At 42.6% G+C, this 14,435-nt stretch overlaps 1 protein-coding gene across 1 annotated transcript in view; it reads left to right on the forward strand.

The window, feature by feature from the left end:
* The window catches only part of LOC111865569 (serine/threonine-protein phosphatase rdgC), a 126,986-nt gene that overhangs the window by 87,574 nt on the left and 24,977 nt on the right, over positions 1-14,435 (forward strand). Inside the window, exons 10-11 of the mRNA XM_033752232.1 lie at positions 3,865-4,014; positions 6,208-6,288. Coding sequence (XP_033608123.1) covers positions 3,865-4,014; positions 6,208-6,288 — 231 coding nt within the window. The remainder of the gene's footprint in view (positions 1-3,864; positions 4,015-6,207; positions 6,289-14,435) is intronic.

Below are 14,435 nucleotides of genomic sequence, written 5' to 3' on the forward strand. Positions count from 1 at the left end.
CACGAAAATCCCGACAATAATTTAGAATCATCCTGTACACTGGGGGACCAATATCACAATTTGCCTCGGGTCCGCCACTTCTCTAAAGCGGATCTGGCTGTCATTTGAGGCAAACATTTCAAGTTAGAATACATGGATAAACAATTTTACAGAGCGGATGTGTGTTTCGGGCTGCCAATTTGCTTTCAGTATTGATTTATGTGATGCAGATCTTTGTATTGGAGAGCACAGGACTTACGGTCAGATGGGAACTGAAATCGTTCATACTGTTCTCCATTCGGAAGGAAAACTGACCAAGCTGTAACACATCACTATAGGTACTCCTAGGGCCGCGCCATAGCTCAAGCAATTAGTCGCTACCGCGGTGGCCAGGGTTCGATCCCGGGTCTGGTTAAGTGGGATTTGTGGTGGATAAAGTGGCGCTGGGGTAGATTTTCTCCGAGTACTTCGGTTTCCCCTGCCAATCTTTATTTCACCAATTGCTCCACGATCACCCTCACCTATCATCTGGGGCTGGTACAATAGGCCAGAATTGGCCGCAGTACAAGGGACTTAGTCCCACCCCACTAGCATTAAAAAACAGATAGGTACTCCTACCAATGCAGCGAATTCGGTCGAATGACATTAAAACCGCATTATCCAACAACGAAGAGAAAGCGAGGGATCAACCCCTGCCCTTGTGTACTGTTTGAGTCGAATCTATCGGCGTCGTGTTCTTGTATTACCACTGCCGCTGACACAAGCTCAACGTGTCCGTAAATGAACAGTTCACTTTTTGGTTGTCTTTTTCTTGGACTTTGCCTGTGGTTTTGTATGGGTGTGAAACTTGGTCTCTCATATTACGGGGATAAGCGAACTGATTACCGTTCGGTACAACTCGAAAATTTCTTCAGGGTTCCTCTTTAGTTTATGCAACTTACAATTCTGTAATCTTTTTTTTTGTCTCTTTTGTTTTCGACATAAAAATACACACACAAATGAACACATTCCGTCTCTGTATCGGCGTGGAGTGTATTCACTGCTTTAACAGGAAATGAACAGCGACCAACGCGAAGAACGCCTACATATGGTCGCTCTGCACGGACGAAAAGAAAAAGACTCTCGTATGGTCGTAGCTTAATGCGGACGCAGAAGCGAAAAACGAAAATTTACGTTTTAATGCACAGAGCTGTAGCCCTAAAGAAACTACAACAATAGGCTCACGTGTCATTCCTATCATCCAAAAATAATGTGTTCGAAACTGGCTTTAATCTGTCGAGGTGCCATTACAATAGTCGAAAAATATAATTTGTTTCATTACTAAGAAATAGATGTTTGCAAAATTCGATGCAAGATCTGAATCCCATCCTCAGGTCTGTTGCGTGAAGATCTCAGCTTTTCCTTCTAACGGGGGGTACATCTTCCGCCCTGGTGCTCTGAGACATAAACATTGGCTGGTGCGTTGGCCCTGAGGTGGTCACATCGGCCAACTAACCTCATGGAGCTGAGGCCCTCTAGGGAAGCCGATAATTGAGCAGCTACTGAAGAATTTCCCAGCATTTTACGGAACCCAAAGGTTCATTACCGTGATCACAAGAGCTCTCTACTGGCCTCTATCCTGAGCCAGATGAATTCAGTCCATACTACCTCATTATATCTCTCTAAGATCAATTTTAATATTATCAACCCACCTACGTCTTGGCATTCTTAGTGGTCTCCTTCCTTCCTTCGGGCTTTCCCATCAATATCACGGATGCGTTCCTCGTCTCCACCGATTCGTTCTACATGCCCTGCTCATCTTAACCTCCTTGACTTGATCATTCTAATTACGTATATGAAGCTCCTCATTATGCAGTTTTATCCAACCTCCTGTCACTTCATCTCTCTTTGGTCCAAATATTCTCCTCAACACCCTCTTCTCAAACACCCTCAGTCTATGTTCCTCCCTTAATGTCAGAGGCCAAGTTTCACAGTCATACAGAAACACGGGCAAAATTATAGTTTTGTATATTCTAATTGTTATGTTTTTGGACAGCAGACGAGAAGGCAAAAGGTTCTGGACTGAATGGTAGCAAGCATTACCCGAGTTCAATCTCCTCTTAATTTCCTCCTGAATCAGGTTTTGATATGTTATCGTCGTCCCCAAATATCTGAACTGTGCCACATTTTCAAAGGATCTGTTAACTATCTGTATGAAAGAATGATTTTGCCCTGCATTGTGGTGACCAGACAGCAACATATGCTTAGTTTTCTCTGCGTTTGCTGCGTCATATGAAGTGTACTATCATATGAATTGTAACGTCATTAATTCTAGCGGAAACCCACCGACATTTCTGTGAAATGTACTCTCCTCTATTTCCCCTTTATTTATTGCTTGCCTTATTCATCGACCCTGAGAATGGAGGAAATTCGTTCCTTCTAAACGTCGGTGGATTTCTATCTGTTCACATGGCGTTACATTTCAGTGGTAGTTTTTAAATAAATTTTTAATGTGTGATCCCCGAAGCTTATATAGCATCGTACGAAATGAAATGGCAACAAATGGTAAGCAGGTAAGGATTTGGAAGGTAGCGACCGTGACTTATACGAGGGCGCTATCCCGTAATACGCTTGATCAGACTCAAGAAGAAAAAAAAACATCATATAGGGAAAGATTCGAATTTGATAATTCTGAATACAAATATAGAATTTTACCGCTACTCGGGTTTCGGTGAAGTAAAAATATTGCAATACATTGGGAAGGTCTGCTTTACTGCGGTATTTGCTTCCAGTATTGAAATCTGCCTTGCCATAAAGCATAAAGACGCGCAGGTATACTAACAACTCTCGCCACTAGACCGTGTGAAGGCGCTTAAAATATAGGTCGACCGTAAGTCCTGGTAATTTATGTACTGTCCAACTTTCTAGCCGTGGCCGTCCTCACCCGAATGCGCTGTAGTCGAGTCCTGTAACTGATATAAAGATTCAGCAAAGCGTGCATATTTTGCAACAGGACCTTAACTACCGCAATGTAGCTGCAACCACTGCTTAGCTACTACTTGATATGCTTAGCGTTTTGCGCAATCCGGAAGCCAGGCATAAAAACACGGTCTGTATCTTAAAACGTGTTGTTTGAAGGACGAATCAACGTTATGTTTTTGCGCACCCCATAAACAAACAAGAATTCCCTGAAGAACTTTACGTTTTCATTCCTTCAAATGCTCCTATCTCTTGTCATTAGTTTTGTGAGTGGCGATTTTTTCCCCTGAGGAAGTTACCATTACCTGTAAGGAGGGAACAACTCAGCTTTCCCTGGAATTGAATTCTGTTCCATTACTTGCTACGGTAAAACAAGAAGTAGAACACGAACTTCTGGGACATAACGCCATGCAGTTGGGTACAGGTCTACCAACTGTTTCCATCTTCAGGTTTGAAGAGTGTGGCCTGCCACCTGGTTATTGCTGATTTTTGCTTGGCCATATCTTGGACCATTTCTGTGTATTAATTGCACAAGTATAATTTCATATTTTGTGTAACAGAGACGCAGGTAAATCTGTCCCTTTAACACGCCGTGAAGGCCCGTAAGGTTATGAGACGTCGAGGCTTCCATATTTTCTAGACAATCGGCTCACAGATGGCCTATAAGTGTAGCACTTTTGTGATCAGCGAAGAAATTTACACAGTAGAGACATATACAACAGGATACAAAACAAACGATTGAAGATAAACTGGTTATGATCGATTGTGAAGTGCCCAACAAAAATTCAAATCCAGGCTAGATATTAAACGCAGAACTACGAGAGAATACAATGTAATATCAGCAGCCATTCTTGTGACTTACCTAATTTCATTTGATAGGCAGAGAAGCTGGAAGTGTCACTGAAAACTTTCGCTAAATTGTTCCAGCACAATGCTGAACGTCTTCTTCGATTGATCGAACGGGTGTATCGATGGCTTCCACTTGGCACAGTGGTCAACAACAAGGTGTTGGTGGTACATGGAGGCATCTCTGATATTACGGATCTCGACTGGGTGCGAAACCTGGATAGACACAAGGTAATATTCATTCATATAGTAGAAATATTATGTTCTTTTTTTTTTACATTATCGCCCTGGATTTATCTAAAAACATTATCCTGTGTATATTTCAAAACACAGCGTTTTGGAGACTGAATTCTGCCTCCGTCTTCAGGTAAAACCTACACAGTTGGTCCCAATATACAGAGCTAGTCCCATCTCAGGACATTTTTACCAACACCAAGAAGGGGTATATGTTTAGATGCTCAGTTCGGCCGGCCAGCCAGTGAGGTAGCGTAGTAGTGCAAATTTATTAATTTTCAATTTTTTTTTTCGTCACATTTTTCAGCTTTTAAAGGGAAATTAATGGAATTATGAGCCCTATATTTAAAAGTAAAGCAAAAGTTAAAATTTGATTCACCAACCGACAAATCGCTAATCAACTGCGTTTTACGGAAACAATTAACGTCGATTAATGGGGGTGTCTACGTTTGACACGTTGGAAACTACCTGCCAGACTACACGGCGTCATAATCAAAGAGTACATATAGGAATTTATCTGCCATTTCAGCATATGCCATGCATTTACTCAGTGGCTGTACGAGCGTATGGGCTCAGGGTGTTCAAACTGGCGTAAATGGAAATGTGACACCTTCCCCCATGGACGCTGCCGGGGGGGGGGCAAGCCAAGTATCCCAGCCCCGCCGCTGGATTTTTGAGAAACAAAGATCAGAAGGGAATAAGGAAATGGGCCAAGTATTAATAATGGAAATTAAATAAATTAACAGATTGATTCTTCTATCCTGGATTCCTTACGACGAACTTAACGGTTTAAGAGTAGGTTTGCAAGCAAACATTCTGGATGGCCCACCACATCAACGGGGTGATTTGATGCCTCTCCTGGGAAAATAATTCTAGTGGCTGCCCTGCCTGACTCACAGACTGCAGAAGGAAACTAACTTCCTATTTTATTTGTCTTCCGTGGGGTGGGGTGAAGCTGAGTTAAATTGGTACGTTGCCCACAGTTGGGCTCACTGTTTCCAGACCTGGATGCTGTGTATGGAGCAGCTGGTGGAATGAGAATTTTCAAGGGAAATGGAAATATTCGGAGAAAATCTGCCCTAGTGTCACTCTGTCCACCACGAATCATATATGACCTGACCCAGGATCGAAGAATATGGGGGCTTCATCTCTGACCCCGCACTTCATTCGATACTGGGTGAAGAAGTTATGTTTTACTATATTTTGTGAAGTGCTTCACTACATAATTTTATCCATTTTCATATTATGATGAAACAAATTTGAAACACGTATTATGTTATTTAATCAGCTACAAAGCTAATATTATCACAAATACTGAGCATGTTAGAATTCGGAAGGAGACATTTGCGCTGTATTTGAACGTAGTATTCCTGCATGCACAAGGCGAGACTCTATCGGGACAGGTATTATCTTAGCTGAGATTCGAAACGTGTACCTCACACATATATGTCTTTAGTAGTACAGATATTTACGATTAAAAAGAAGATCATGTGTGTTTATAGGTACAAATAAGGAGGTTATTTTGGTTTGAATCAGCTGAAAGATGAGATATATGCACTAAAAATTTTGAAGTTTGACGTCATTTCCATCAGTACTTCACACATAAAAAGCAAAGCTATCTTTATAACAGGCCGTGGAGGCCCATAGGGTTTGTGAGATGTCGTGTCTTCCAAATTTTCTAGACTTCCGGCTCAAAGATGACGGTAAGGTTGTCAGCCTTACGTGCCGTCCACCCTTTAACCCCCAGGAAGATTTGTGGTACTCATTTCTGTTAGACTCTGAGTCGACCCAAGGATCATACTGCGGCTGGAAGGATTAGGTCAATTGAAAAATACAATAACCTCATCGGGAATCGAACCCACGACCTTCTGGCTTGTAGCATGGCGCCTCAACCAACTACGCTACAGCACCTCACACATATACAGGGATAATAAATTAAAAACGTCATGAACATATTTGAAAATAATCTTTACGTGTTAGTGCTACACTGGGCTGCATGATAAGGAGGAGGAAGACGTAGGAAAGCCTGTAATTGGATTGTGACGTAACTCTGCCTCATGCGACCTTCTAATGCAGGTACAGGCACAAACGCGCCGCCTGTCCAGCAATCTGATACCGTCCCTTCATTATCCTCTCATAGAAGTTAAGGGTGGGCATTCGCATCACCGGACGTGACGTCTCTTGTTTCAGTACGTGTCTCTGTTGCGGCCGCCAGTCACCGAGAGTTCTGCCCCGGGGGCGGAGTTGATCGACAAGTTGGAGTGGAAACAGGTGAGAATACTCAGAACTCAGTTTTTCTTTTTCTGTAGCCGAGACGCAGAAAACTGCCACGTGCGTCCTACTGTGCCTGATTTAGAGAGACATTTACTCACTATAAGGTCCTTTCGGGAAACCTGAGGTTAAAACTTACAAGTTCCCGGCTAAGACATCCACCTTATTCACCTGACTTAGCCCCCCTTGCGATTTTTGGCTCTTTCAAAAATTAAAAGGTGCCCTGAAGGGTCAAAGATTTGCTGATATTCCTGAAATCCTCCAACACGACGTAACGTCACTGCCAGCTATTCAGGAAACGATTTTCAAGACTGTTTCCGGTAGTAGCACCAGCGTCTCACGAAGTACATAGCTTGACAAGGAGAGTATTTCGAAGGCCGACAACAGCTGCTAGCACACAGGTAAGTAAATTTTGCTTTCACAGGTCCATTCCGGGATTTAAATTGTCACACTTTGTACAAAAGTATAATTTATCTGTTGTTTTGTATGAGTGTGAACTTGGTCATCAAAGTAAATTGTCAAGCAAAATATTTGGATCGAAGAGAGAGAGAGAGTGGTGAGGCAAAACAGAAATAAATCTCTATGATAAGCAGCTTTTAATTTTGAGTTATCATACAACACAACATAAAAAAAGGGCCAAGGAATATTGTGAAACACCACATTTTTGACACCAGATGCTTCTGAATTCCCTTTACTTGTTTCTTTTAGTGCCATATACACACGAGAAGAGAGTTTTAGTTTGAATAGAAGGCGTCCGGGGTGTTAATTTTGAATTCCTGAATAACCCCCACTCCCACGCCTAGAACTACGTTATGGTTCGACGCACACAAGTATGCTGAACAGCAGTGGGGGGTGGGGGTGAAGCAGACTGAGCTGCCAGAACTCCATTTCCCCTCTGGCCAAGAATTCTATATAAAGCCGTGAATTTATTGAAGTATTCTCCACGATAACCGATTCGATATTCATTCCTACTCGTAATCTTCGACCTTGAATATGCTGCTAACATTTACCTCCGAAACGTCGGCAATCATCTACCACAATAAATGTCGTCAAATTCCAGAGGATAATAATCCAAGTTTATTTAAGGGAGCTTTCGGTAAAGTCGAAGGGTTGGATGCTTAGTTTATAATGAATTTAAAAGAATGTCGATACTCTCCTGGAATTTGGCTGGAGAGGCCGAAGAAAATTGTAAAAATATGCACTCGGGATAGACAATCTTCGGACCGGGGTTTGAACCTGGCCTGGAACCTCATTACTGCGCATGGACCGGACGAACATCCAGCTTCCTTCTCTTCAGTAATATCAAGAGAGCCGGTCACGGTAGCCGAGCGGTCTAAGGCGTGCACTGTCTTCGCTCGCTCGGAAGCCGGGATCGTGGGTTCGGATCTGTTTCCTGTGAGGTACGAACTGAATTCTTATATATTATTCTTATACACTGCCGGTCACGGTAGCCGAGCGGTCTAAGGCATGCACTGTTTTCGCTCGCTCGGAAGCCAGGATCGTGGGTTCGAATCCCATTCAGGGTACGGATGTTCAGTGTTTGTGTTTGTGTACAGGTAGAGGCCTTGCGACGAGCTGATCACCCACCCAAGGAGTCCTACCGAATGTTTAAGATCTAGTAAACCGAAGTGAAACGGAGTGTTTCGTGGAAGTAGACCAAAGCCCAAATTGGGGCTGTAGCGCGAAAAAAAGTCAAGAGAAGAAACACAGAGATAACTAAGTACATTTTGGTGTCTCGTCACCAGAATGCAGGCGAGATCATAATGCCAAGAATGCAGGCGAGATCATAATGCCACGTGATTTATTGACTATAGACGGGGTTTGGATTTTAATGTCTTTACTGAACATTTGTTGAACGTAACTACAATTACATATGACAGTTTCACTAAGTTACATCCCAAATAATCACTGCAACTACAGTACATATAAAGTCTCCTCAGTCTTCACTAGCCGTTACTTGGTAGAGGCTTCTAACGGCAGATGTTCCCCTTCTTCTGGGTTCTCGAACTATCCACGACATCAGCTGCCGGCTTCTCATTTCTCACAACTGCCACTCACCACACTCAGCAACTATTGAGGAGCTTCACAATTTGTACTCTTAGAAAAATATAATTAGAATGATGAAGTCAAGGAGGATAAGATGGGCAGGGCGTGTAGCATGAATATGGAAAAAAGAGGACTGTACATAATTTTTTTGGGAAAGGCCAAAGGAAAGAGTGCCCTAGGAAAACCTAGACGTAAGAGGGAGAACAATATTGAGATGGATCTTAGTGGAATAGTACGGACTGGTTTAAACTGGCTCAAGATGAGAGCCAGTGGCGGTTTCGTGTGAATAAATTAATGAATGTTCGTGCACCACAAAATGCTGGGAAATTCCTGAGTGGCTGAGCGACTGGCTGCTCCTCAAGACGGACTCAGCCTCACCGAGTTTGCTAACAGTTAATATCAAGACAAGTCACCACGAATCATCACGCAGTATTTCCCAGTCTCTCTCGAAAATATAAACAAGGAAATGCCGTTACATCCGAAGGCCTGGTCCCTCCACAATTATTCTGCTGTTATGCAATGTCTCTTGAGTTAAGTGTAACTGAAATGCATACGATCTAGAGACTTATGAATGTTAATTCTTCAAAATATTTTACATTCTATGATTTGTTTTCATAACCGATTGGTTGATTCATGAGTCATTTGAAAATATTTTTCCACTGAACTGGCACTAAGGTTCTCACAGTGCTGACCATGAGGAATTCAAGGTTTTTGGAGTGTGACGACATGTCCGGTAGACGCTCCCAGACGATTTCGAGTAACGTACTGCCTCCATCTTCAGGATGGGAGCAATCACCGAAGAAGTTAACGTTTCTGACTCGTGTTCGAGAAGTGTTTGGTTTCAATCCTGAATAAGGTCTTTCATGGATATCCTCAGCCACTCTAGGCGAATGCTACGATAGTACTTTCTAACATTCCAAAACAATTTCCTTCTACATGCTTTCCGATTTATCATTATTTAGTTATTCGGCGCTGCATATTTTGGTGAAATACTAACTCGTTCTTGAGAAGCTGCTAGTCGCTCAGTTACTGAAGAAACTCAAGAAATTTCCAACATATTGTGGAACTCATTCATTACTGCGTTCATAAGAGCCCTCCACTGGTCAGATGACTCTAATCCATACCACGCATCATCTATACGATCCGTTTTAATATTTTCCTTCCATCTATGTCTAGATCTTTCTAGTGGTCTCTTTCCTTTTGTTTTTCTCATATGATTCATATATTCTGTTGCGTTATTGAATGTGTTGTTAAATAAATCATAAATATATTGAAAAGAATAAGCAAGAAGTAGTTACTATAGAATTCTGACGATAGTGCATAACACACAGAGATATTGGGTTTTCGGACTTTATCCATCGTCCTGGTTTTTAAGATAACTAAGAAAAACACGACGTTTCGGAAACTGGATCTGAAACAGATCCAGTTTCCGAAACGTCGTGTTTTTCTTAGTTATCTTAAAAACCAGGACGATGGATAAAGTCCGAAAACCCAATATCTCTGTGAATAATCAAGAAGAAACTGAACTGCGCACCTGCTTAGCTCAATTTTTAATCCTGAAGATAGATGCAGTTTGTTTCTTCGAAAACTTCACTGCATGACGACGTCCCAGAAGTTCCTATTCTTATTATGACCCGTGGAAGCTTAAACTGACTGCAGTGGGGTTACGGACGCTCTCCTTTAACGAGCCTTGCGGATCTGTCTGTGTGACGCGACACAGCACGTGGATACGCGACGTAATATAGGAACTGGTGGGTGTATCTGCGCCAAGCGGAAACTCAGTTCCGGAATTTCAATAGCCCACCGCAGGCGAATTACGGTGTCTGCGTGACGTCTACATTTTTATCGATTTTCGGAGCATAGAGGTGTAAGCTGATAGGGAAGAGCCGCGACATAGCTCAAGCGGTTAGTCGCTGGCTTCCCGTCGCTGCGGCCCGGGTTCGATCCTGGGTCTGGTCAAGTGGGATTTGTGGTGGACAAAGTGGAGCTGGGGCAGGTTTTCTCTGAGTACTTCGGTTTCCCCTGCCAATCTTCATTCCACCAATTGCTCCACAATCACTCTCACCTATCATCTGGGGCTGGTACAATAGGCCAGAAGTGGCCGCAGTACAAGGGACTTAGTCCCACCCTACTAGCAATAAAAAACTGATAGAGTGATGAAGAAATATACACATTGTTGGAGAAAACTGCATAATTATGAGCTTCATAACTTGTACTGTTCTCCAAGTGTACCGTATTTACGCATGTATAGGCCGCGTGCGTGTATAGGCCGCAGCACAATTTTTAGACAGAAATTATAGAAAAAATAATTTTCTTGGAATATTATTTCAGGAGTCGAAATTATTCCGAAATTTGGCAACTTTTAACATTTTTTAAATTAAGTTTGATTTCGAATATTTCGAATATAAGCCGCACCCCAGTTTTCCTCTTGAATTTTTGGCAAAAAATGTGCGGCCTATACATGCGTAAATACGGTAATTAGAATGATCAAGTCAAGGAGGTTGAGACGGGCAGGGCATGTAGCACGAATGGAGAGAAAAGGAATGCATATAGAGTATTGGTGGGAAAGCCATAAGCGAAGAGACCACTGGGAAGACTAAGAAGTAGGTAGGTGGATAATATTAAAATGGATCCTAAGGACGCTTCCGATTGTGCAACATGGGGCGGCGGGGTGATTAACGCATAATTTCCTGGAAAAGACACGAACGAATATGATTTAGCTTAATTCGAAATACTATCCCAGCAGTGGAAGGACTCGTGGAGATATAAAATTCACATTCAAGATAGTGGGTCTCCGGACAGGAGTCCGAACCTGGACTCTCGAAGCAGGAACACTATTTGTGGATCGCGGCTCTGTGGATAACGCAGTCAAGTATCCAGGTGCTTCCACGTACTGTATACATGTATAACTATAGGCGTGTGCAATAAATCGTTTCAGAACGTTTACAAATTTAAACGGCAGGAAAAAATATTAACAAATAGAAACGTTATTCATGATGAAATCAGGAGGAGAAGGGACTATGTAAATGCCTGTAGCTATTTGTACAGAAACTGTTACCATCCTGCGCGATTTCCAAACTCCTGAAGACAATAAAACATTCCCTTTGCCACCTCTCTTCAATGGCTACAAATCACGGTCCTTCCCTTAAGGCGAAAAACATAATCTTCAAGTGTTAAATAACAAAATTTCAGGAAAATAATCTGAACGTAAGAAAGCTGAAGTAGAAAGAACCTGATATTATTCAACGAGCAAACTCCCGCATTAAAATGGTTATCTAATACATATATGTTCTTCCTCTTCGCTTCCACTTTGCAGCACAGGGCTGATTACTCGGTTTCATGACTATTTTACAGACGGTAGGGCTCCTTAGACGGGTGATCAGCTCGTCGCAAGGCCTCTACCTAAACACAGGACAACACAAATACAGAAAAATACACATACTAAACATCAGTGCCTTGTTTGGGATTCGAACCCACGACCTCGGTTTCCGAGCGAGTAAAGACAGTGCATTCCTCAGACCGCTGGGCTACCGTGACCGGCTGTTGAACCTTTACTGATTATAATAATGGTTAAAGTTTTATATGGCGCAGCTCATGTCAGTTTGTCTTCCTGTGGAAATCCGGAATTAGTCACACAGTTTCAAGTGTAGGATACATGACAAATAAATTAACATTTGGGCGGGGGTTTCTCTGAATAGTTCGATTTTCCCCTACCACTCTTCACCGTGTCAAAGGTCTGTATTCATGCATCATCGGCGGCTAATACAATGGGTACATCAGAGGCCACAGTACCAAGAGAATCACGTGTTGTATTACAGTGAGATCATATTAGTGATTCCCCGAAATCGCTGGTTCGCTCAGGCGGAGTCTGATGCTGCCCCTGACTGGTCATGAAACGAAGATACGGGAGCTAGCGAAACCGAAAGTATAAGGAATTACGAGGGAGTCAGTAAATAGGTCACAAATGGAAGTAAAAGAGCTCTAATGACGTAATAAGTTTTCTATGTGTGTCACTAGGTAGCAGCACAGTCTAGCTCCATGACAGGAACTTGATAGTTTTTGTGTCAAAGCACAAGGGGCAGAGGAGAACGCTACTTTGAAAGGTACTGCAGGAATGGATCGTTTCCGAGGTTCCGCAAGATAAAATGAACCTCGCGCCTTCGTGTCAATAAACCGTATGAGAGCAGGCCACTCCAGTCTTAAAGCGGCTTAAGTAAATTTAAAATTGTGCCCACGGCTGAATGCAAATGTGGTGACGGGCTACAAATGGAGGAATAAAATTTTCTGGGATTTTAAAATGTACGAGGACCAGGGGGTACGTAAAAAGTAAAAAAGTAAAGGTAAAGCTATCCTAGCTAGACAATCGGCTCAAAGATGGCGGAATGAATATTTCGTCTTAGTTGCAGAGCTCTTAAGGTTAGAAAAAAAAAATTTGAGCAAGTCGTCTGTTACTTCATAAACTAAATTCCTAAATTTATTAAAACAAAATAATTAAATGTACAACATATTAATAATATACTCTTCGAGTTAAGTAAAGAGCTATATTCAAAACTCGTAGGCTTACCGCTATGACAGAACAAGATGCTTATAAGACTGAGCTCGGTTGGGCATTGTCTACGCATTTTTTTTGTAGCAGCATGCGCGCATGCGCATTTTCAGAGGCCAATTTCAGTAGTCAAAATGGTGGCCGTGCTTTAGGAGTATATTACAGAAGGACAGGGTTCTCTTGTGAGTTTTTTTCTTTTAGGTAAAAGCACACGATGCAAAGGATAGTAATAAAGAAATGATTCCTCTTTACGGTGTGAAATGCTTGTAGCGTAAATTGTTTCACAACTGGCAGGCAACTGTTTCGCAACTGGCTGGCAACTGTTTCGCAACTGGCTGGCAACTGTTTCACAACTGGCAGGCAGGCAAACGTTTAGCAGATGACGAAGATGTTGAAACTTTGGTGCGGAAGTGGCTGAGACAATACTCAAAAGACTTCTATGCCGCGGTTTCGACGTACAGGTAAAGAGACGGGACACATGTATCAGTGTTTGTGGAGGATATATAGAGAAATACATGTTTTTCCAAGGTTCGAATATTATAATTTAAGTTTTCTATCTATTTGTGACCTATTAGTAACTCTGCCCCGTATGACGTATTCAGCAGATTCTGGGTAGGCTGTCTGTTTTAGCCAAGGGGAAGTTCTGCGTCTATTTCGTTGTTACTGAGGAGGAAAAGAAATCAAGCTGTTGAGTGCTCAATGACGATAGATATGATAAAATTGTCGCTGGGCTTCATAATTATTCGTGGAAAACGGTCCGACGCCTTGCACAGGCGGTCGGGATTTCAAATTTTAATTTTACTTAATTTTGGACATCAATTCCAGCATATTCTCTAATATGAGGAAGTCTTGCTTTCAAGGTTGATAAGTTATGGCTATGTAAACAACAGACGTTGCCTGGCAGCGACTTCCAACGGCGGACGTTCCCCTTATTCTGGTTTCCCGAACTCCCCCCGTGCCTCGACCACTAGCTTCTCATAGCAACAGCCTTTGCTAGGCCACAGGTTCCTAACATGCACCAATGGACTGGCTGGAAAGCGATGTTTTCTGTGCGGTCCGTACCCAAATGTTATAAGCAGAAAATATGTGGAGCGATTTCGGGTGGATTAAAGTGAATTGGTGACAGTGAGCGAGTTAGAGGACTGATGCAGTTCAGTAGTTGTCATCTGTTGCTATGAGAAGCTAGTGGCTGAGGCACGGGGGCACTTCGGGAAACGAGAGTAAGGGGAACCTCCGCCGTTGGAAGCCGCTGCCAGGCAACGACTGCTGAAGACAGACTGAGAATATTGCGTGCTATAGTGAACTGCAGATTATGTGATCAGTGATAGCGATATAGTTACTTGTAGTTACACTCTGTAAGTGTTCAATAACTCCGATTACCAATCCAAACCCCGTCTGTAATCATCCTAGCATGCTACACAAAGTTGACAAAGTCCGATTACAGTACCTCAGTAGCCGATGTATCAAGGCAACAAGTTTCCGTACTTTGATATTGTGACGTGTTGCGCTATGGAGGACACCCCCTCCCTGCATAGCAACCGCGGCATCCCGTGTT

Source organism: Cryptotermes secundus, unplaced genomic scaffold, assembly GCF_002891405.2.
Source record: "Cryptotermes secundus unplaced genomic scaffold, Csec_1.0 scaffold81, whole genome shotgun sequence".
Taxonomy (NCBI): domain Eukaryota; kingdom Metazoa; phylum Arthropoda; class Insecta; order Blattodea; family Kalotermitidae; genus Cryptotermes; species Cryptotermes secundus.